The sequence below is a fragment of the Lynx rufus genome, unplaced genomic scaffold, assembly GCF_022079265.1.
Source record: "Lynx rufus isolate CCGP_SWC_20201006 ecotype Redwood Valley unplaced genomic scaffold, mLynRuf1.p SCAF_7, whole genome shotgun sequence".
In the NCBI taxonomy this organism is placed as follows: Eukaryota; Metazoa; Chordata; class Mammalia; order Carnivora; family Felidae; genus Lynx; species Lynx rufus.
This window is the reverse complement of record NW_025814889.1, coordinates 38,765,715-38,789,165: the sequence shown is the minus strand read 5'-3', so window position 1 is coordinate 38,789,165 and position 23,451 is coordinate 38,765,715. Positions and strand designations below refer to the sequence as shown.

At 40.6% G+C, this 23,451-nt stretch overlaps 1 protein-coding gene across 2 annotated transcripts in view; it reads left to right on the top strand.

The window, feature by feature from the left end:
* Positions 1-23,451, top strand: part of PARP11 (poly(ADP-ribose) polymerase family member 11) — a 45,779-nt gene that overhangs the window by 18,182 nt on the left and 4,146 nt on the right. Inside the window, exons 2-7 of one of the 2 annotated variants that reach the window (XM_047066237.1) lie at positions 6,177-6,290; positions 8,342-8,470; positions 9,537-9,657; positions 12,844-12,919; positions 16,001-16,073; positions 16,152-16,282. In XM_047066237.1, the coding sequence (XP_046922193.1) occupies positions 8,345-8,470; positions 9,537-9,657; positions 12,844-12,919; positions 16,001-16,073; positions 16,152-16,282 (527 nt within the window). In that variant the 5' untranslated portion in view covers positions 6,177-6,290; positions 8,342-8,344. The remainder of the gene's footprint in view (positions 1-6,176; positions 6,291-8,341; positions 8,471-9,536; positions 9,658-12,843; positions 12,920-16,000; positions 16,074-16,151; positions 16,283-23,451) is intronic. The other variant, XM_047066236.1, reaches the window with a different exon arrangement.

The following is a 23,451-nucleotide window of genomic DNA, read 5'->3' as shown; positions in this document are numbered from 1 at the left end:
TCTTAGCCTTTCTTTATTAATTTGGTGTGTCATGTTGATTGATTTGCAAATACTGAACCTCCTTGCAGCCCAGGGATAAATGTTACTTGATCCTGGTGAATGATTCTTTTAATGTACTGTTGGATTCGATTTGTTAGTATTTTGTTAAGAATTTTCGCATGTATGTTCATCAAGGACATTGGCCAGTAATTTTCTCTTCTAGTGGGATCTTTGTCTGGTTTTGGAATCAATGTAATGCTGGCCTCATAGAGTGAGTTTGGAAGTTTTCCTTTCATTTCTCTTTTTTGGAACAGTTTGAGAAGAATAGGTATTAACTAATCACTTAATGTTTGGTAGAATTCTCCTGGGAGGCCATCTGGTCCTGGACTGTTGTTGGTTGGGAGATTTTTTATTACAGATTCAATTTCTTTACTGGTTATTAGTTGTTCAAATATTCTATTTCTTCCTGTTTCAATTTTGGTAGTTTATATGTTTCTAGGAATTTATCCATTTCTTTTACCCAGTTTGTTAGCATATAATTTTTCACAATATTCTCCTTTAATTGTTTGTATATCTGTGGTGTTAGTTGTGATCTCTCCTCTCTCATTTGTGATTATATTTATTTGGGTCCTTTCTCTTTTCTTTTTGATAAGTCTGCCTAGAAGTTTATCAATTTTATTACTTCTTTCAAAGAAACAGCTCCTGGTTTCATTGATCTGTTCTTCTTGGGTTTTTTTGTTTGTGTCTCTATCATTTATTCCTATTCTAATCTTTACTATGTCCCTTTTTCTGCTGGCTTTAGGCTACATTTGTTGTTCTTTTTCTAGCTCCTTTAGATGTAAGGTTGGGTTGTGTATTTGAGATTTTTCTTGTTCATTGAGTTAGACGTGTATTGCTATATACTTCCCTCTTAGGACCACTTTTGCTGCATCCCAAATGTTCTGGATGGTTATGTTTTCATTTTCATTTGTTTCCATGTATTTTTAAAATTTTGTACTTAATTTTCTGATTAACCCATTTGTTTGTTTTCGTAGGATGTTATTTAGTTTCCATGTATTTGTGGTCTTTCCAAATTTTTTCTTGTGGTTGACTTCAAGTTTCATAGCATTGTTGTTGGAAAATATGCATGGTATGATCTCGATCTTTTTGTACTTATTGAGGGCTGATTTGTGACCCAGTATGCGATCTATCCTGGAGAATGTCCCATGTGCACTCAAAAAGAATGTGTATTCTGCTGCTTTAGGATGAAATGTTCTGAATATATCTGTTAAGTCCATTTGGTCCAGTATGTCATTCAAAACTATTGTTTCCTTGTTGATTTTCTGCTTAGATTATGTGTCCATTGCTGTGAGTGGGGTGTCAGAGTCCCCTGCTATTACTGTATTATTATCAGAGTTCCTTTATGTTTGTTATTAATTGTTTTATGTATTTGGGTGCTTTCAAGTGGGGGTATAAGTATTTACAATTGTTAGATCTTCTTGTTGGATAAACCCCTTTATTATGATATACTGCCCTTCTTCATTTCTCGTTAAAGTCTTTGGTTTAAAATCTAGTTTGCCTGGATGCCTGGGTGGCTCAATTGGTTAAGCATCCAACTCTTGGTTTTGGCTCAGGTCATGATGTTGCAGTTCGTGAGATTGAACCCTGCCTTGGGCTCTGCTCTGGTAGCACAGGGCCTGCTTGGGATTCTCTCTCTCCCTCTCTCTGTGCCCCTTCCCTGCTCACACTCATTCTCTTTCAAAATAAGTAAATAAACATTTTAAAAAAATGTTGTTTGTCTGATGGAAGTATGGCTACTCTGGCTTTCTTTAATGTCCTTTAGCATGATAAATGATTCTCTATCCCTTCACTTTCAATTTGGAGGTGTCTTTAGGTCTAAAATGAGTCTCTTGTTGGCAGCATATAGATGGGTCTTGTTTTTGTTTTTGTTTTTAATGTTTATTTATTTTTGAGAGACACGGAGAGACAGAGCATGAATGAGAGAGGGGCAGAGAGAGAGGGAGACATAGAATCTGAAGCAGGCTCCAACTCTGAGCTGTCAGCACAGAGCCCCATGTGGGGCTCGAACTCATGAACCATGAGATCGTGGCCTGAGCTGAAGTGCTGAAGTTGGACGCTTAACTGACTGAGCCACCCAGGCACCCCGATGGGTCTTGTTTTTTTTTTTTTTTTAATCCGTTCTGACACCCCGTGTCTTTTGCATTTAGTCTATTTACATTCAGAGTGATTATTGATAGCTATGAATAGTGCCATTGATTTACTTGTTAAGTCATTGTTTCTGGAGATTTTCTGTTTGTTTTTTGTTCTAGACTTTTTTGCTTTTGGTGTTTCTTTCCCACTCAAAGAGTCCCCTTCAATATTTCTTGGAGGGCTAATTTAGTGGTCATGAACTCTTTTAGTTTTTGTTTGAGAAACTCTTTATCTCTCCTTCTCTTCTGAATGACAACCTTGCTGGATAGAATATTCTTGGCTGCATATTTTTCCCATTTAGCATGTTGAATATATCATGCCACTCCCTTCTGGACTGCCCAGTTTCTGTGGAGAGGTCTGCTGCTAACCTTGTTTGTCTTCTCTTGTAAACTAGGGATTTCTTTTCCTTGCTGCTTTTTTTTTTTTTTTTGAAATTTTTTTTTTTTCAACATTTATTTATTTTTGGGACAGAGAGAGACAGAGCATGAACGGGGGATGGGCAGAGAGAGAGGGAGACACAGAATCGGAAACAGGCTCCAGGCTCTGAGCCATCAGCCCAGAGCCCGACGCGGGGCTCGAACTCACGGACCGCGAGATCGTGACCTGGCTGAAGTCGGACGCTTAACCGACTGCGCCACCCAGGCGCCCCTCCTTGCTGCTTTTAAAATGTTTCCCTATCTCTATATTTTGCAAATTTTGCTACGATATGTATTGGTGTTGGCCTGCTCTTGTTGATTTAGATTCAAATTCTCTGTGCCTCCTGGAGTTGGATGTCTATTTCCTTCCCTAGATGAGGGAATTTTTCAGCTGTAATTTGTTCACATAAACCTTCTACCCCGCTTTCCCTCTTTTCTTCTGGGACTCCTATGATACGAATGTTATACTTTACGAAGTTGCTGAGTTCTCTGAGTCTACATTCATGATCCAATATATTTCTTTCCCTCTTCTTTTCTGCTTCATTATTTTCCATAATTTTATCTTGTTTTTAAATTCTTTTTTCTTTTATTTGAGAGACAGAGAGCACACGCCAGGGAAAGAGGTAGAGGAGACAGGGAGAGAATCTTAAACAGGCTGCACGCTCAGTGTGGAACTCTATGTGGGGCTTGATCCCATGACCCTTGGATCATGACCTTAGCTGAAATCAAGAGCCAGATATTCAACTGACTGAGCCACCCAGACACCCTGATAATGTTATCGTTCTGCATTACTTATCCATTCCCCTCCTTCTTCCATCCTTGTGTTCATTACATCCTACCAGTTTTCCATCTTGGCATTTTTATTTTGGCCTGACTAGTTTTTAGGTCTTATCTCTGCAGTAAGCGACTCCCTGGTGTCTTCCATGCTTTTCTCAAGCCCAGCTAGTATCTTTATGATTGTTGCTTTAAATTCTGAATCAGGCATATTACTTACATCTGTTTCGATTAGATCCCTGACCATGACTTTTTCTTGTTCTTTCTTTTGGGATGAGTTCTTCTATCTTCACATTTTGTCTAGGTCTATGTCTTCTTCTCTATGTTAGGGAAGCCTGTTATGTTTCCTGTTCCTGAGGCTTTTTTTTTTTTTTAATTTTTTTTTTCAACGTTTATTTATTTTTGGGACAGAGAGAGACAGAGCATGAACGGGGGAGGGACAGAGAGAGAGGGAGACACAGAATCGGAAACAGGCTCCAGGCTCTGAGCCATCAGCCCAGAGCCTGACGCGGGGCTCGAACTCACGGACCGCGAGATCGTGACCTGGCTGAAGTCGGACGCTTAACCGACTGCGCCACCCAGGCGCCCCTCCTGAGGCTTTTTGAAGAAGAGGTCACATAGTGTCCAGGTCCTTGTGCTTCAGGGAGTTTCTCTGGTGTGTGCTGTGTGCACTCTGCTTCTGTGTCTTAGCTACTCTATCCTTCAGACTAGTCATCTGCAGAGGCTCTCCTTGTCTACAGTAGGCAGTGTTTGGACCTTGACCAGAGTGTGGCAAATTTTAACTGGGTGTGCTCTGGTCTCCTTGTTAAAAGAGACCAGATCCTATTTCCACTAAAGCTAGGGCTTTGCAGCACACTATGGTCAGTAGACTTGGTGGGGTGGGGGGTTTTTATGCTGGCCTTCTGGGGGAGGGGCCCACTACTCTGGTTCTCAGGCACACTTGCCGTAGTAAAGAAGCACCTGCAGAGTGCACGGGAGTGGAGCTTGGTGTAAGCAGTTTAGGTCACCACTGTTGGCACTGTGCTGTTACTGAAGTTAGTTTATGCTGTGGGACAGGGGAGGGAAATGGCACCAGCCCTCTCATTCACACTGGAAAGGGGAGTTTGCAACCACCGCTGTCTGGGAAGCCCTCCCAGAAGAGCAAACAGTCTCTCTGTTTTCCAAGTGTCCCTGAGATCCCTGCCTTCACCCTATGTCCCAGCTATCTGCCTACACAGCAGTATAGTGCACCTGTGTTGTATCCCAGGCAGGCCCACTGAGTTATAAAACTCTAAACTTTAGGGACAGTGTGGCACAGACGTGCACTGGTCCTCTGGAGAAGGGTCTCACTGGGCTGGTGCTGGTTTGTCTCAGAAAGGCCGTGGCACTGAAGTGCAGGAGCTTGGAGTTTAGAGTAAAGCACAGCAAAAAGCTGGTGCCCAGGTTAGCCACCCTCAGCAGGTGTCTCTGCCCTATGCTAATAAATGGGGCAGTGCAATGGCACCTGCTGGCTATTTTGTCCCCTGAGAGGCACCACCACCTCTCCCATATGTGCTCCAAGAAGGGAGAACCATTTCTCCCAGTCCATCCAGGGGATCCTCAGATCACACTGTCTGCTCCTGGGCCTCTGCCCTGCTTTCCCACAAGAGCACCACAGTGCCTACCAGGCTCCACACCAGCCACAGTGCAGACTTCGAAAACTTCAGTCTTTGAGCCCCACTGGTTATAAAAACTCGCCATAATCAGCCCCTCTTGTTTTCCCAGTCAATGACTTTGGGAAAGTGTTTTCCTTGTATGATTCCCTCTGTGCTTGCTTGCTCTTTCTTTCTTTCTTTCTTTCTTTCTTTCTTTCTTTCTTTCTTTCTTTCTTTCTCTCCCTCTCTCTGTCTCTCCATGACCATGGCTCCTTCCCTCTGCAGCACCTGTGATCCTTCTCTCCCCCAAACCATGTCTCTGCACCTCCTACCCTCCACAGTGTGGCCTCTTCTCTCCCCCTAGTTGTGCAGTTTGTTCTGTCCTCAGATCGATTTCTTGGGTGTTCAGAATGATTTGATATTTGTCTAGCTGTGTTCGAGGGGTGAGGCACGCCTAGGGTCCTCCTGCTACTCCACCACCCTAGCCCCCCCACCCCCCACTAACTATGATTCTAGACAAAATAACTGCATTTTCCCTGCTTGATTTTTTCTCTAACTTTGATTGGAAGATAGTGACTTTTCCTGCACATGGGGTTGTAAAAGACAAAATATTTTGTGGAATTTGAAGTGCTTTAGAAATGTTCACTACGGTGGCACCTGCCTATAGTGATGCCCTCTCCAAAATAGGGATAAATATGAGTCTGTCCTAGGTCCCACCTAAAGCTGTTTATGACAGGAGATTCTGGAAGGACTTTGGTAAAGTACTTACATTTGTAGCCTGGCTTAAAGTGTGATCTTTGGGACAGTGTGACATAGCAAAGCACAAGTGATGCATGTATACTGTGTAAAGGGTATTTTCTGTTTCCCATTTCTTGTTTTTATTTCCCTCTTCTAGTAAAAAAAGATAGAACTCCTAAGCCAAATATTTACCTTAACTATTACCTTTAAACTCATCTTTCTAAATTTTGGGAGTTACTTTCAGAAGAAAAAATAAATTTAGGTCATTCTTGCTTTCTCACAGTGGAACGAACAAATGATGTGAACAATAATAGAAGAAAGAGCAGGAGCTGGAATAGTTAATATGAACAATTGATCTTAAATTTTAAACCATTGGCTTTATTTTCTGATTGAAAGGTAGAAGGCAAATAGTGGGTCCTGTACCTGAAGCTCTTGACCCTAGGGTGTTCTATTTTTCATTTCTTAGCAGCCAATCAACTTTAAAACATGAAGGAAAAATCCAGAAAATAATCGTAAAGCATTCCTTGGAGAAGTTTCCAAACATGAATAAAAAATAACAAGCCCCCTTCATTGAGCTCAGGTACTGTACTTGGTACTTTACTGCATTATCTCATTCATTTCTAACAAGAGCCCAATGAGGAAGGAGCCTTTAATCTCCATTTTATGAAGCAGAAACTGTGGCCTAGACGAGGTAATTAGAAACTTATCCTAGGTTACACAGCTTCTGGATACAGGGTGGACCATCTTAAGTAATGAAATTTAAAACAAATGTTTTATAAATTACTCAAGTAGTTACATATTCTTTGTAAAATAAATCAAAGCTGTAGGAAATACAATTTTTAACAAATCACCGATAACTATATGTTTGTATGTGTGTATATGGTTAACCGCCCCCCCCCCCCGCCACACACGCACATCTGAAACACACATAGTAAGTTGATAGTCTTAGTTAACCCTGAGGAAGGAAGGAGAGAAGATATCAGAAATGGAAGTGATGATGGTCGAAAACGTTTTTAGCTTTATCTTGAATGTTTTGACTTTTTGCAAGGAGAATATTTTCATATATTAATTGTGCAATTTAAATTTATTCAGAAACCCTGAGGACACATTCCAGATAGTTAGTCTTCTTTGGCTAACCTCATTGCCCTTTTTCTGGTGACCCTCTCTTCATCCTAGTCTCTACCCAAGAACGTTTAAAACTTTTCAAAGATCATGTGTACATGAGTTACTTGATATAGTGATGATTATAAAGTCATCATTGATGAAGTACAAAGCAGTATATTATGGTGGTTACAGGCACAGGCCCTGGATCCAGGCTGCCTGGGTTTGAATCCTGGCTTCCTTTTTGTATGACCTCTCTGTGCTCCAGTTTCCTCATTTATAAATTAGGGATGATAATACCTATTTGACAAGATTGTTGTGAGTCCTAAATGAGCTATTATATGTACAGCACTTAGTGCTTGGCATATTTTAAGAGCTAGATAAGAGTTACTGCAGGGGCGCCTGGGTGGCGCAGTCGGTTAAGCGTCCGACTTCAGCCAGGTCGCGATCTCGCGGTCCGTGAGTTCGAGCCCGCGTCAGGCTCTGAGCTCATGGCTCAGAGCCTGGAGCCTGTTTCCGATTCTGTGTCTCCCTCTCTCTCTGCCCCTCCCCCGTTCATGCTCTGTCGCTCTCTGTCCCAAAAATAAATAAACGTTGAAAAAAAAAAAATTAAAAAAAAAAAAAGAGTTACTGCAAATTATCCTAACACTCAGAAAAAAACTATGATAAATTGTATATACATCCAAACTTTCTTCTGTGTGTGTGCGTGCCTGTATGTGTGTGTGTGTATATACACATACATACATGTACATCCAAATACATTCATGTGGGTAAATATAGATGATTTTTTTTATTAAAATTGGATTATACTATTTCTATGTATTGTAATCTTCCTTTTTACTTAACTCTATAGATTGCAAACATCTTTCCATGTCATTAAATGAAGTAATGAATGTTTAAAACAAAACTCAGGTGTATTTGGTTTTAACTAATGTGATACATGGATTCTTTTGACCAAATATGTGAACATATGGTAAGACAGAAATTTCTTGGCTCTGTACTGAGAATCTGGAGTGCTTATAGATATTGAAATATCTTAAATCATTGGCGCATTGATATATCTTACTTAAGTGTATTATTATTTGTTTTATTTGTTAAGCAGTGATATTCAGCCTTTTTAAATGTTTGTCTTCAGAGTCAATATGCCAGGGAAAATGGTATTTTTATTTTTTAAGTTTATTTATTTATTTTGAGAGAGAGGGAAAAAGAGTGCAAGCAGGGGAGGGACAGAGAGAGAGAGAGAGAGAGAGAGAGAGAGAATATCCCAAACAGGCTCCATGCTGTCAGTGCAGAGCCTTGATGTGAGGCTCAGTCTTACAAATGATGAGATCATGACCTGAGCCAAAATCAAGAGTTGGACACTTAACTGATTGAGCCACCCAGGCACCCCAGAGGATGGTATTTTTGAAGTGTCACCGTGGTAAGGACACTTGGAATACAGTTCTTTGTAAGAAGAAAAAAGATGTGTAAAAAATACATTGATTGTTAAGAAACGTATATTTCTTCTTCTGCCCCTTTCTGGCTTTTCAGGAGATGTTTCACAAAGCAGAAGAATTTTTACCCGGAACGGCAAATAGTGAGATGGATGAGATGGACACGTCAGACACCCAGTGGGGCTGGTTTTACTTGGCGGAGTGCGGGAAGTGGCACATGTTTCAGGTACCTCCTTTCCAGAATGTAGCACAAGGGCGTCCCCTTCACTCAGCATCACTTTGCTGACGCACAAAGTAGCAGTGCAGACCTGGAAGGAAATCAAACCTTAAGGAAATCAGGTAGCTTGACTAAAAGAAAAATGAGAAATTCTTCTAGTCCTTTTCCTTCTCCTTTCCCCAGGTTTTCTCAATCATGTATTTATTTATTTATTTTTAACGTTTATTCATTTTTTTGATAGAGACAGAGCGTGAGTGGGGGAGGGGCAGAGAGAGAGGGAGACACAGAACCTGAAGCAGGCTCTAGGCCCTGAGCTGTCAGCACAGAGCCCGACGCGGGGCTCAAACTCACGGACCGTGAGATCATGACCTGAACCGAAGTCGGACGCCCAACCGACTGAGCCACCCAGGCGCCCCTCAATCATGTATTTAGAAGAAGCAGTGCGAGTTCACTGTGTGTACAGAGGCGAGTGTGACTGAGTTGCGTAGTCTCAGTATGGCTGAACAACTCCAAGTTCCATTTGGTGAATGAGGAGGAGGGGAAGAGAGCAAGCCCATAGTAAGCACCTTGTGTCCACCAGGTATTATGTTAGATGTTGCAGGTATATTTTCTACTTTAGCCTCACAGCAGCTCTGAAGCAGATGTTAACACTCTGTCTCATGGTCAAAGAGAGCAAAACTCAGAAAGGCTAACAGAATCTGTCCAGAGTCACGGCTAGTGAATTTCAGCCAGTACCCAGAAGCTTGGTGGTCTTTCTTTACTTAGAAGCCTACCTAAAGAAGATTTAAGTTGAGCCAGTTAGGAAGTTGTAATTATTGTAATCATTTGTAGAAATTGTAACAGTCTGGAGAGAGGGATTCTCACCAGTTGCTGGAGTTTCTTCCCTGGAAGTCCTTACACTGTTTTGCACACGCTTGCTTAGCCGTGATTCTCCCTGTGTGTGGGAACTAGAACAGGCGCTCAGTCAGTTCCCCTCATCACTCCAGTCTCTGTCTCTGTGACCACAGAACCGCCTCTGTGGCCAAGTCATTGACATGAACAGCTGGTAAATGACACTCTCTGGTTTGTCTTAAAGCCGGACACCAACATTCAGTGTACAGTTAGCAGTGAAGATATCGAAAAAAGCTTCAAAACAAACCCTTGTGGCGCCATTTCTTTTACTACTTCCAAATTCAGCTACAAGATAGACTTTGCAGGTATGTTTTTTTCCCCTAATAGTTGTGTGTTTTTAGCATATTGATACAGTAAAATCTACAGTTGTGAAGATGAGAATTAGTTAATATATTTGTGCACAGTGAAATAAATCCTTTTTGTCATACACAAAAATCTCTCTCTAAAAATTCAAGATTTAAAATCTTGCACAACATTACCTTTTGTAAAGGAATATTTGTATGCTTATCAATACTAACATGTATGGAGATTGTCATATCTTTTGAGCTTATGTAATAGTTTTCCTCTAAGGAACACAAAACACTTTTTAGCTGTTGTTTTGTTCATCATTGAAATATCTGGGAATCTTTGTGTTTTAAGGATCTATCTGAGAGGTCAAGTAACAAGGTCATAGGTAGCTGGTGATAGTTTTAAGACCAAAGTTCAGCTGAACGACCCATCTCTTAGTGTCTTTACCAGAAAACTATTTCTTTAATGGATGTTGCCTTTTGCCATTTTCTGATTTCATTGGCTCTTTCACAGAACAGACAGCTAATCTGGAAATCAGTTCTACTTTGGATTTCATCCATGATCTATGGGCATGGTTTTAGGTATCCCATGAAAAACCTGTCGGATTCAACTCTTTTAGTTTCAAGCTGTTGGTTTCAGCTGTTTGTGGCATAGAGGCATACAAGACCTAGAAAGGGAGCCTTTTTGTTTTTTAAGGTTTTATTTTTAATTAACCTCTCCACCCAATGTGGGGCTCAAACATACAACTCCAATGTCAGGAGTCACATGCTGTACTGACTGAGCCAGCCAGGTGCTCTGGAAGGCTTTCTTAATAAAGCATATTTTGGCTGCCACGTGGTTCAGTCATATAGATGTTCCGTCCTAGTTTCTATGAGTAGTGTCTTTTTGTTGTCGTTGTTGTTCTTTATATATATTTTATTGTCAAATTGGTTTCCATACAACACGTAGTGCTCATCCCAAAAGGTGCCCTCCTCGATGCCCATCACCCACTTTCCCCTCTCCCCCACCCCCCATCAACCCTCAATTTGTTCTCAAGTATTTAAGAGTCTCTTATGGTTTGCCTCCTTCCCTCTCTGTAACTTCCCCCCTGCCCCTTCCCCTTCCCCTGGTCTTCTGTTAAGTTTCTCAGGATCCACATATGAGTGAAAACATATGGTATCTGTCTTTCTCTGCCTGACTTATTTCACTTAGCATAATACTCTCCATTTCCATCTACATTGCTACAAATGGCCAGATTTCATTCTTTCTCATTGCCAAGTGGTGTTCCATTGTATATATAAACCCCATCTTCTTTATCCATTTGTCGGTTGATGGACATTTAGGCTCTTTCCATAATTTGGCTATTGTTGAAGGTGCTGCTATAATCATTGGAGTACAAGTGCCCCTATGCATCAGCACTCCTGTATCCCTTGGGTAGATTCCTAGCAGTGCTATTGCTGGGTCATAGGGTAGTTCTATTTTTAATTTTTTTAGGAACTTCCACACTGTTTTCCAGAGCGGCTGCCCCAGTTTACATTCCGACCAACAGTGCAAGAGGGTTCCCATTTCTCCACATCCTCTCCAGCATCTATAGTCTCCTGATTTGTTCATTTTGGCCTATGAGTAGTGTCTTTATGGCAGAGTTGTGTTGTGTTGTGGTGTGGGCACACCTAAGGTAGTGACACCCAAGAAAATTCCCTTGGATGAACTAAGGCCCAGAAATGGTGAAGGGGATTTGTCCAGTAAGAGATTGATGCAACCAAATCTCTAATCATTATTGTCCCCCCAAAGTTTTTATTTTATTATTGAGAATTAAAACCATTATATTCTTCTTCCCAACTAACCCATAACTGCTTTTTTTTTTGACATTAGCTAAATAGGCTGCCTTCAAGGGCCCTGACATTTGTCTTTTTGCTGCAGTGTAGACAGAAGGTATTCGCTAGACCTTTCAGACATCTTGTGTACAAGTGCCAGTTTGAAGCAATACTAAGACATAGTGATATGCACACACATCAGGCTTCATGTAGAGGATGAAGTTTATCAACACATTTAATTCAGCAAGCCACACGTTTCTGAAAGAATATTTGCTAATAAACTGTATTTTGGGGAGAGCTTTCTCTCAGACCATACAGTTTGTTAAAAAATGTCTTTATCAAAGAATAGGAGTCACATTCAATAATTTAATTCCACCAGCCCCTCTATATGATGATACTCCATCAAAGGTATCATCAGCATTTCGAATGTACTATTTGCAAAATTAGCTCCAACTGTTTTGCCATAAGCTGACTCAGGTGCTCTTGGTAAAAATGGTGAAGAGGAAACTCAGAGTGAGGTAGTAGAAGACCCTGCAGCCTTTGCCTCCTGTGCTGAGGTGATCTTGCTTTTTCCTGCACAGCGGTGATGCCAGTGTGTGTGCAGAACCTAGGGGAATCTGAAAAGGGCAGGGCACACTTTATATTTTACAGCATTTGCCTGGATGGGCGAAGCTCTTTGTTTTGGAATGGAATGATGCCAATTAGATAAGATACACTGACTGGGATCTCAAAGTAAGCCTCAGCACTAAACTTTGTGGGAACGAAGACATGGATCTGGTAACAGTGCCACAGCTAAGGCACAGAAGAGAGAAGAAGATGACACTTCCAGTTAGTTATTAGTCTTACCTCACCAGAACCTCTTGAAGAAGCACGTATTTAGTCTAGCTAGATTTTCTATTGTTGGTTCTGGTATATGGTGTAGAGAAGGCCAGAAATGTACCAATTTTTGAAATTCTGTGAATTCTTTCAGTTTTATAGTGGTAGTGTATCTTTTTATCATTCCCAAAATTTTTGGAGCAATCAAAGTACATTTCCCATTTCATAAACTGACCAGAAGATTCGGTACTATAATTTTATTCTCTTTCTAATACTCTTCATTTTCCTAAGTCTTGCACCGTAGCATCAGCTTAAGCTTAAGTGTGCTACAGAAAGGTACGGACCCTGTGTACTTAGCAGTCTGAGCCTAGCATCCTTTGTGTGACCGAATGATGAAGCCATGTTCCCTGAATAGCACTCCTAGGATGTCATGAATAGATGTGTGGCAAGGGGTCCTTGATACACTGTGCTCACCAGCGCCTCCCCAAGTGCCATGGTTCTGGATCGCCATGTGCTGTGGCTACACATCTTCATGACTATTTGTAGCACAATCTGTCCCTACCGCCTATCTAATATCTTTGTCTTTGCCTACAGAAATGAAGCAAATGAATCTCATCACTGGAAAACAGCGCTTAATAAAAAGAGCCCCCTTTTCTATCAGTGCTTTCAGGTATTGTAAAGAGAACAGGGATAGAGAGAGTGGGCTTTCCTCCTCTTTTTGAGTATTTGACAGAGGCACAAATAGACTGAAAATGTTTGGGTAGCTTATTTAACGATCTTCATGTTGGTCTTTTCATGGCTGAATTTTGCATTAGTTGATGAAGTACAGTATGATGGTTGTCTGCCCTTGTTTCCTTTCCTGTTATGCTCTTCATTTCCCCTTCTGTATTTACATTTTTCATGTCTTTAGGATGGTCACAGAATGCCATATGGTCTCTGCCATAAATCCTTAAAATAGCTTGCTGAAGTAGGTTTGAATTAACTTGTAAATACTCTAGAGCCATCCAGTTATATGGGCTACTTATAACTCCTAGGCACTTGCCCCCTTTTTCTCTACCTCCACTGAGCCCCATTGGGCAACTCCTGGGAGTGATTCCAAATCTGTAATGACCAAAGGAGACCTAAAGAAGGTGTGAGCTCAGTGGGACGGCAGCACAGCCCTCTGCTCCTGGCTCTGGGTCGCACATTGTCCTGTTTGGTTTCTCTGGCGGTACACAGCCCTAAAAGAGAGCTGTAGATGCCAGAAAAGAGTAAGTATTTGTTATTCCTGTGAATGAAATTGAAGGGGAAAATCTTCGAGAGCATACCTCCTACTTTCTGTCATGGTCCCTCAAGTAAATATTGCTGTTCAAAGAACATAAAATAAAACAGAAAAAAAAAAATGGTAGCATGTGAATTGGAAGGGATACCCCTTTGCTCTTTCCAAGGAGATATTTTGAAACAAGGATTCAAATAAGGAAAGAAATGCTTTAAGTTTCTATCAGTCTGTTTCTTAAGGCTTTTGGCTTATATTTTAGCATCCTGATTTAAAAGTTATTCAAGCACTTCTATAACAAATGCCCTGGTACTGCTGTGGAATGTGGAGGATATTATTTTCTTACCCACCACATCATATCTTTATTCTTAGGCATAAGGAATATAATAAACGAATTTCTTAGCTTCCCAAGGGTATGTAATCTAGGGAAAAAATGGGACATAATAACAGAAAATGTTATTGTAATTGTACGTTATTATTTCTGGTATACTTTGGAGGAGAGAAGCAACAACACTATGGGGCCGAACACTTTGTTCTGTCACAGACGATACAAATCATAGAGCAAAGACAGGAGAGGGAGAGAATTAACCAGAATGGACGAGAATAAGCAGGATAATAGCAGAGGAGAACAGTTAGGTATGCCACAGTAGAGCGATGCTGGTAAGTGGGTGTTGATACAGAAATTATTTACGCAGGAATATATCAAGTGTGTATTACACAAGGTGAATAGTTCACATTTCCTACTGGCCAGGAAATTACAATTAATTAAGGCTATGGTCTACATAAAAATTAAAACAACACAAACAAAAAAACCCTTTTACATAGCTAAAAGGTACTCCAGGCAAAGTAAAAAAAAAAACCAACAAAAACAAAAAACAAGCAACAACTGGGAGAAGTATTGTTACTCATGATCATAAAGGGCTCATCTCTGTAATATATAAAGTACTCCTAGGAATCTCTGAATGGTAGAAGACCAGCAAATCATTAGAAACATCTGGCCTCACTCAGAATCAGGGAAGTACAAATTACACCAGACATTTTTTTACTATCAGATTGTCAAAAATTCAAAAGTTTGATAATTTGCTTTTTGGAGAGGTTGTTGGAAGTAGGGATTATCTACATTTCTGGTGGTAATGTTAATGAGCATAACCTTCAGAGAGGGCATTTGGACAGTATCTGCCAGAATCTAAATAATAGTCTTTGACCCGGAAATTCCATCTCACAGATGTCCTCCTATAGATATACAAGTAGACAGGTAAGATGGCAGAAGAACCAATTTGTGGTTTTGCAGCATTCTTAACAGTAGCAAAAAGTCAGAGACATGCTAAATACCATCAACAAGGGACTTGTTACATAAATTATGGTATGTTGGTACCATGGAATTTTCTGCATCTGCAAAATAGATTGCACTCATTTGTTCAACCAGTAGGTATTGCATGAGCCAGGTTCTGTGGTAGGGGCTGGGAATGAGGTTACTCTCTATCTATTGATGCAGAAAGATCTCTAAGAACATATTAAGTTGGGGGGGGATGGCTGCAGAAAAACCCCGTAAATTTTATGTGTGGGGGAAAAATTTGGCTTGTGTGAACCTAAAGAAGTCTGGAAGAATACCCCCAAAGACTAAAAAAAAAAAAACAAACCAAAACTGATTACTTGGAGTTGGGGCAAGAGAAAATTGGACAGATTAATTTTCACTGTTTCTTTATATTTGTTGTTTCTTTATATGTGTTAATTTTCAAATCATATGATTGTAGGATCTTTTCAAAAATTAAAATGAGCTTTAGAAATTAAGCTAAAGATAGGCTTGAAATTTATGACTTTCTTCCAGTAACATCCAGTCCCCAAGGAGGATTAGTATGTCCTTTTCAACCTTTTGCCATTAAGCCCTCCAACTTACTTTTTTTCTGTGTTTACAATCAGTGGCTTCAACTTGGTGGGCAGGTTTTTCAAAGTTTCGCTGGCTTCGCTGGGTGAATTAATGCAGGCTGTGTATGGGGAAGAGAGGGCAGTAAACAGAGAATGGCTTAGGTGTGAGTTAGAGCTTGAAGCACATTGCATGTATTGCCAAGAGGTTTGGATTTTATTTGATAGGCAGTATCAGTCTTTTAGAGGGTTTTGTTCTGTTTTGATTTTAAATCGAGAGTTTCATTTCTTCTTGGAAATTCCTTTTCTTTATCTAAAATCTTCCTTATATTTTAAGGGAATTGTGACAATTTAAAAAAAAACAGGACAGCATTAAACAACTGTTTGTGAAATTTTGATGTTATTTAAGACTGGATGTTTTCCACCAGAGTTTTCAATTCCGCACCTAAAAAAGTAGCACACAGAAGACATGCAGTAAATATTTGAAAATAAAGAGCTGAGAGCTTCAGTTCATTGTGTTTGTCACAATGCCCTAGACGTGAAAATTCAGCTTTGGAGAAAAGGTGAAATTAAAGCACTGACAATGATTATTAATAGCTTCTAATATTTTGTCTTGTCTTTTGCTATGTAAAGTTATATATGTGAAAACGAGGCTATCCCCATGCCCCCGCACTGGGAGAACGTGAACACTGACGTGCCCTATCAGGTAAGAGCAGAGCTGATGAACCCCACTGTGGAAGAGCGGAAAGGGCCCCAGTAAAACTATGCAAACTTCTTTTTCCAGCTTATTCCTTTGCACAATCAAACACATGAGTATAATGAAGTTGCTAGTCTCTTTGGGAAAACAATGGATCGCCACAGAATTAAAAGAATTCAGAGAATTCAAAATCTGGACTTGTGGGAGTTCTTCTGCAGGTGAGACGGTGTCCAATCTGAACCCTCTCTTTGGCCTCTAAGACCTTTGTAGTCTTAGAGATAGCAAAGCATAGATGTCTAACCGGACTGCCCCTCAGGTGTTGTACCACCTGTGGAGATGCGCTGTGTGTTTCTCTTGTGGTATCTCAACCCTGTCTGTCAGTGCTCCTCCTCAGCACTCTCGAGGAGTGACACAGAGCTGCCCTAGAGGTGAAGGTCAGGCTCACTTCCAGCCCTGTGACACTACCCCCAAGGGCAAAGACCCCCTCTCCTTGCCAGGTGCAGAACTGTGCAGTCTTGGCTGAAATCTGCATTAGAAGGGAATCTAGGGAGCTCTTTAGTTTTGTTGACATTACTTTGGTGGTACAGACCTGTCTGTGGAATTAGAAGTCTCTGGAAACATTGTTGAACTCATTTATTTATTTTTTATTTTTTATTTTTTAGAGAGAGGGAGGGTGCGTGTGCCAGTCGGGAAGAGGCTGAGGGAAAGGGAGAGAAAATCCCAAGCAGGTTCCACACCCAGCATACAGCCTGACTCGGGGCTCGATCCCACCAACGTTACATGATGACCTGAGCCTAAATCAAGATTCATACGCTTAACCACCTGAGCCACCCAGGCACCCCAACATTGCTGAAATTTTTTTAAAAAGCAATTACACTATCTTGCCTCTAGTCATTTGCTTATTTTGTTTTGAAGGACATTGTGGAACATATTTTCAAATGTCTTGTTAGGCCCAAAGTTTAGGTAGTAGATCTACTGCTTAATTTAGGGTATAAATGAGCCATTGGATTGCTCAGTATGCACATCATCTAAAAATAAAGTCCATTACAGAAAACTTAAATGTATTGTCCAAATTAACCTGTTGTGCTGTATTTTTTTTTTATTTATTTTTTCAACGTTTATTTATTTTTGGGACAGAGACAGAGCATGAACGGGGGAGGGGCAGAGAGAGAGGGAGACACAGAATCAGAAACAGGCTCCAGGCTCCGAGCCATCAGCCCAGAGCCTGACACGGGGCTCGAACTCACGGACCGCGAGATCGTGACCTGGCTGAAGTCGGACGCTTAACCGACTGCGCCACCCAGGCGCCCCTGTTGTGCTGTATTTTTTAATAGCACATGCTACTTAAAATAAGTGCTTTATAAGTGGAAATATTTTTATTAAATTTTTATTTGTTTTTATTAAATATTTAAATTAAATTTATGATGATAGTTGATTTTTAATTTTTTAAATATAAGGAGGCATTTAATATTTGCTCAGGAAAATTTCAAATAATAGAATCTAATATAATGAATATAATGAATCATATAATGTATCCATCATCCTGACTTAACATATTTAACCACACATAATCCATTTCCTTTTTTGTTTTCTATTGTTGTTGCTGAAGTATTTCAAAGAAAATCACAGACCTTAACTCATTTCATTCGTATATACTTGAAAATTAGGCTGACTTTTGTTTGGTAATGATACATGGAATTCTTTCATGCTCCTGATAAGTAGTTAATATGGCCTGAATATATTCCTGGTTTTATTGTCATAATAGTTTATGGTAAAATAAGGGGTTTCAGCTTGTATTCTTTATAGTCCTGAGTCTTTGGACCAAGCTAACTTTTATTTATGACAGTAATGAGTTTAACTGAGTGTAGAAGGTTTTGTTGGGTTCTTTTTTTTCTTTTTTAATGTGAAATTTATTGTCAAATTGTTTCCATGCAACACTCAGTGCTCATCCCAACAGGTGCGCTCCTCAATGCCCATCACCCACCCTCACCTTCCTCCCCCCCCCCATCTACCCTCAGTTTATTCTCACTTTTATTGGGTTCTTGTTGACATGATTCTTTTGTTGAGGAAGATGGAGGCCTCTCTCCCCTTAAATTTTATCCTCTCAGTGAATAAAGTGAGTTTTTCTAAAATGGTCTGATGAAAACTTAATTCATTATTCTTAATCAGGCCTCTGAAGTGGAGTTCAGTTATAACTAAACTCATAACTAGAGTTGTCTCAATTTAATCATAGTGGTAAAAATGTACCAGTGAATCCACATGTTTAAACATTGTACACTAGGAATTTCACTGAAAAAGTATCACTCTGTTCACGCCCTTCATGATTTTATGTAATGTTGGCCTATAGAAATCCGTGATGGTAAATGAACCTGTCACCTGCTATGACATTAGAAAATACTGGGTCTCGTAGTAAGGACAACCTGTTATTTTGACATCTCCATTAATAACTAAAATCCTGGTCAATCTTGTTGTCACATAACCTCTGACTCACCGTACGGGCGGTCAGACATCCATTTCCATGTCGCTCAGTCCTTTTTTTTTTACTTTTCTCCTTTCTTCCTCAAAAAAACCTTTTTTGTTGTTGTTTACTTATTTTTGAGAGAGAGAGAGAGAGAGAGAGATACAGAGGGTGAGCAGGGGAGGAGCAGAGGGAGAGGGAGACACAGAATCCGAAGCAGGCTCCAGGCTCTGAGCTGTCAGCACAGAGCACAATGCGGGACTCGAACTCAGGAGCTGTGAGATCATGACCTGAGCTGAAGTTGAACGCCCAACTGACTGAGCCACCCAGGCGCCCCTCTCCTTTCTTCTAATAAATATATCAGAGTACCTACTTTGTGACATGCACTTTCCTAGGCACACATGGGATATAGTAGTATACAGGACCATAATTTAGACAAGGAGCCAGACAATTGTATCACAAAATAAAAATGAAAATTAAGATGAGTGGTTAGAGAAGAAGGTAGAAAGGTAGTCAGGAGGTTGAGCATGGAGGAGTTTGCAGTAGAGCCATTGGAATAGTTGTGTGATTTTCTTCAGTAGCCTTACCAGAGTTGAACTGACCCAGAGTTGAGGTCAGAGAGTCTGAAGGAGTAGGCCATGCAGGGCCTTATAAATCAAACTGAGGGGTTTGGATTTTTTTTCCCGGGACTGTGGAAAGCCATTATAGAATTTTAAGCAAGAGAATGATCAATATGATTTGCATTTTAGAAAAATAATTTAGCAGGCTGTACTGTGGAGAAGGGGTCTAAAGCAGTGGTCTCAGTTAGGAGTGATTTTGCCCATCAGGGGATATTTGTCAATGACTGAAGATGACTTTTAATGGTCATGTGGTGGGGTGAGGAATTAATACTGGTATCTACTGGGGAGAAGGCGTGGGTGCAAAACATCCTACAGTGCACAAGACAGCCTCCCACAACAATTATTTAGCCCAAAATGGCAATAGTGCCAAGGTTGAGAAACCCTGGTTTAAAGGGGTCACAATCAGAAGCAGGGAGACCAGTTTAGGAAATTGTTTCAGTAATTAAACTGAGCCACATTGGGTGGCTTGAACCGAAGTGGTATGTGCTGTGTTGGGAGGAAGAGGACGGTTTTGAGATATCAAGGATGTAGAATCATGATTTAATATATTCAGTGGTGTGGGTAAGGAGATGGGAATGAGAACTCCAGAGTTTCTGACTCATTTTGGTTGACTAACAGAATATGGGCAGAAACAGATTTTGGTCTTTGTCTTCAGGGAGGATGGGCAGGAAGCAGTAGTTGGTACATGTGTCATAGCTCAGGAGAGTGGTGTAGACTAGAAATAAAAGTTTTGGAGTTGTTAGGAAATGTGAGGTCGTAGAAGCTGTAGAATTGATAAGATGACCAGGAAGTGTATGTAGATTAAGAAAAGGAGAGGACCAAGGGCTGAACTCTGCAAGGGATGGACAGAGGAAAACTCAAGAAAGAAACTGAGAAGTAACAACCACAGAAAGTGGAAGAAAAACAATATACGGTGGAGTCACAGAAACCAAAGGGAGAGAGCGGTTTAAGCAAGTAGGTCTCATCCTCAGGGTCACATACAAAAGAGATGCCAAACAAGATGATATTGAATTTGTCCTTTGGAATTTTGCAACAAGGTCATTGGTACCCTTGATGAGAGCAATGTTGGTAGATGCTATATTGTGTATACACCAAATGTGACAGCTCTTCCAAGAAGCTTAGCAGTGAAGAGGAGGAGGGATGTGAGAAGATGGGTACCATGGAGTTAAGAAAGGTGTCTTTGTTTTGTTCTGCTAAGATTTTTGAATTTAAAGATGGGAGGGACCTGAGCATGTATAAATTACAATAGGAAAGAACCCAGGGAGGGGGAGTTTAAAGGACAAGAGAAAGGGGAGAGTAATTGATGCGTTTAGGCTCCTAAAGAGGTGTGATGGCATGGAATTCAGAGAATTTACTAGAATGTACAGAAGGAGCCAGACAAGGGTGGGCCAGTCATGTTTATAGATGAGTGGAGGTAGAGGATGAGGAGAGGGGTTAGGTTATGGAATTCCTGAAACTTTGAGTGTCCTTGGTGAAGTAAACGAGGTCACCTACAGAGAATGAAGGGTTAGGGAATGTGGATAAGAGAGAGCGATAGGGGAAGAGGGGAGATTTGGAATGGCCACTATGGAAAATGGGAGAGAAAGAACTAACTTGGGGACCATAGCATTTCCATCAGTGCTGAGGGTTTAGCTGATGTTGGAATATGTGAATTTAGAGTAGGGACCACGGGGATGTTGTGTGATCTATTTCAGCAGTCCATATGTAAAAGCAGAGAGTGAAGGTGGTTGGGTTGACCCATGGTTGGTCAGGATACGGCATCAAGGAAATGAGAGCAGTGAAAGCTGCTACCTCACTAAGAATATGGATTTAGGGGAGCGGTGCTCCAAATCACCTGCAGAGCTCTTTAACATGCGGCAATGTCTATCACCCATCCTGGGTCTATTAAATTAGAGCCTCTGTGTTCTGACACTTTTACCTTTCAAAAGTTCTGCAAGTGATTCTGATGGAGAATCGGCAGCCAGGATGGAGAACCACTGGTCTGAACCTAGGCGAACTTCCTTCAATCTGGAGCATGAAGATATTCCTGTTGCGATTCAGGACGCATGGCAACTTAGCCCTTTTGGCACCCTAGTCCCTGAGACGGTGGGTAATTGTAAGATACCTTCAAGAAGTAGGTGCTGCAGTATTTTCTGTAAGTTTAGAAATGACTGTGGGGTTGGGCATAGGTGGGCAGGGTTGTGAAGAACTTAGTGTAGCTTGAGTCCTATGATGTTTCCCAAAGGTTTAGCTGCAGCCCAAGAGGTCCTAGAGTTCAATGTGAACCTTTCTGGAACCTCAAGGCCATAGTATGTGAGGCTGCACATTTCATGGGTGCCTTAGTAGTTGGCACTAGAATAAATTATGCTGTGGGGATGCAAAGCTTTGCCCCCCCCCCCACTCTGCCTTCAACTGGTATTTGCCACATCCAATCCAGTGACTCAGCAGATTTTCAATGCTCACACTAAGAGAGACTCAAGTGAATTTTCAAATTAGAAATTATTTTAATTTCTAAAAGAAATTAATGAGTGAATATCCTGATTTTGAAGTGCATTCTAGTCATTACAGATGGTAAAGCTTGACCTTAGAAAGATGTATACTAAACAAATATTTACTTGGGGAAAAAGAGTACGAATTCACTAGTGCCATGCCCAGCTAACTAAGAGGATTACCATAGTGGTAGACAGCTGAGCCCCTTAGACAATACAACTTGATTTCTACAATATGGTTGACAAAGGTGCTTATGCTGGAGGCAAGATAGATGTATGCCAGTGGTAGTTCGAAGAGAAAAACTAATACCCAGTTGTAAGTATTGGGCAGAGAGTAACTTGAGTGGCATGCATGCTTTCTTCTTGAGACCCTCAACATTTCGATTGTTAATTTGGATAGAAATGTAGAAGGCTTGCTTATCACGCTTGTGAAAGCTTTAAAACTAGAAAGGTAGCTTATTTGTTGTGTAAATGAATCATGAGTAGAAAGACTTTGGAAGATTGAAACAAATTTGTCAAAACAAATTATATTATCTTTTTTTTTTTTAAGATTTTTTCCTTAGAACAGCAACAAATGTGTATCATAAGAAAAAAGACAAAAGTCAGTACCTAAAGGTCTAAAAAAGAAAGTCAGCAAATTTGTTCGTAGTGAAAACATGCTGGGTTTTTCTGAAGTAAATATTTGTTTCATGCACATCCTTCTAACACCATGCTTAATGATCTGAAAGACCATCACCAGTAGATCAAAGCATATACATTGAAGTTTTTTTTTTTTTAATTTTGCTTATTTATTTGGAGAACGACAGAGACAGCAAGAATAGGGGAGGGGCAGAAAGAGAGAGGGAGAGAATCCCAAGCAGACTCCATGCTGCCAGTGCAGAGCCCAATGCTGGGCTTGAATTCACGAAACCACGAGATCATGACCTGAGCCAAAATCAAGAGTTGGACACTTAACCGACTGAGCCACCCAGGCACCCTTGAAGTTTTGATACATATTGTCAAATGACTCTTGAGAAAGACCATTTCCATTTCTGTTGCTTTTCAAAAGTTTATTTAATTTGAGAGAGAGGGAGAACGAGAGGGTGAGGGGCAGAGAGAATCCCAAGTAGACTCTGCACTGTGTGGGGCTCGAACTCACTGTGAGATCATGACCTGAGCCAAAATCAAGAGTTGGACCCTCAGCCAACTGAGCCACCCAGGTGCCCCACCATTTCTCTCATTTAAATGCAAGTACCATTCCCCCACATAGTTACTAACCTGCATGTTGTTTATCAATTATGTATTTAAAAAAATTACTATATCAAGTTTAATCGAAATGAACCTACTACATTAGGTTTATAAATCAGTTGTACAAATATAGGAAGCCAAAAAGAGATCGGTTTGAGAAAGTCTTGGAGGTTCTGAGTGAGTACAGAATTGTGTTTTGAGTGACTACAAATTCACGCCTCTGCTGCAAAATGAACTCGGTGGTACACCAGGAGAGCCGTGCTGGCTGATGGTATCTGGATTTTTTCTATTTCTTACCAACATTTATAAATTAGAAGGTATCCAGCAGACTCTTGTCAACTAAAGGCTGTCCAGGATAGAAAAAGGCCTGGAAGCCGTGCCCTCTGAGAATAGTTGAGGGAATGGATGTGTAACCTCTAGAAGAAAGCCTGGGTTGGTGTTCATTGGTTATATTTTGGAGAATCACAGAGTTGTTACATATAAGTGATTGGAGTTGTTCTGTGTTCAGGAGAGAATTACTGGGACCAATCAGTGGACATTAACAAGAAGTCAGATTTTGGTTTAGTATTGCGGGCAACGTACTTCCTAACCATTCTAGCTGATCACAGAGAGTT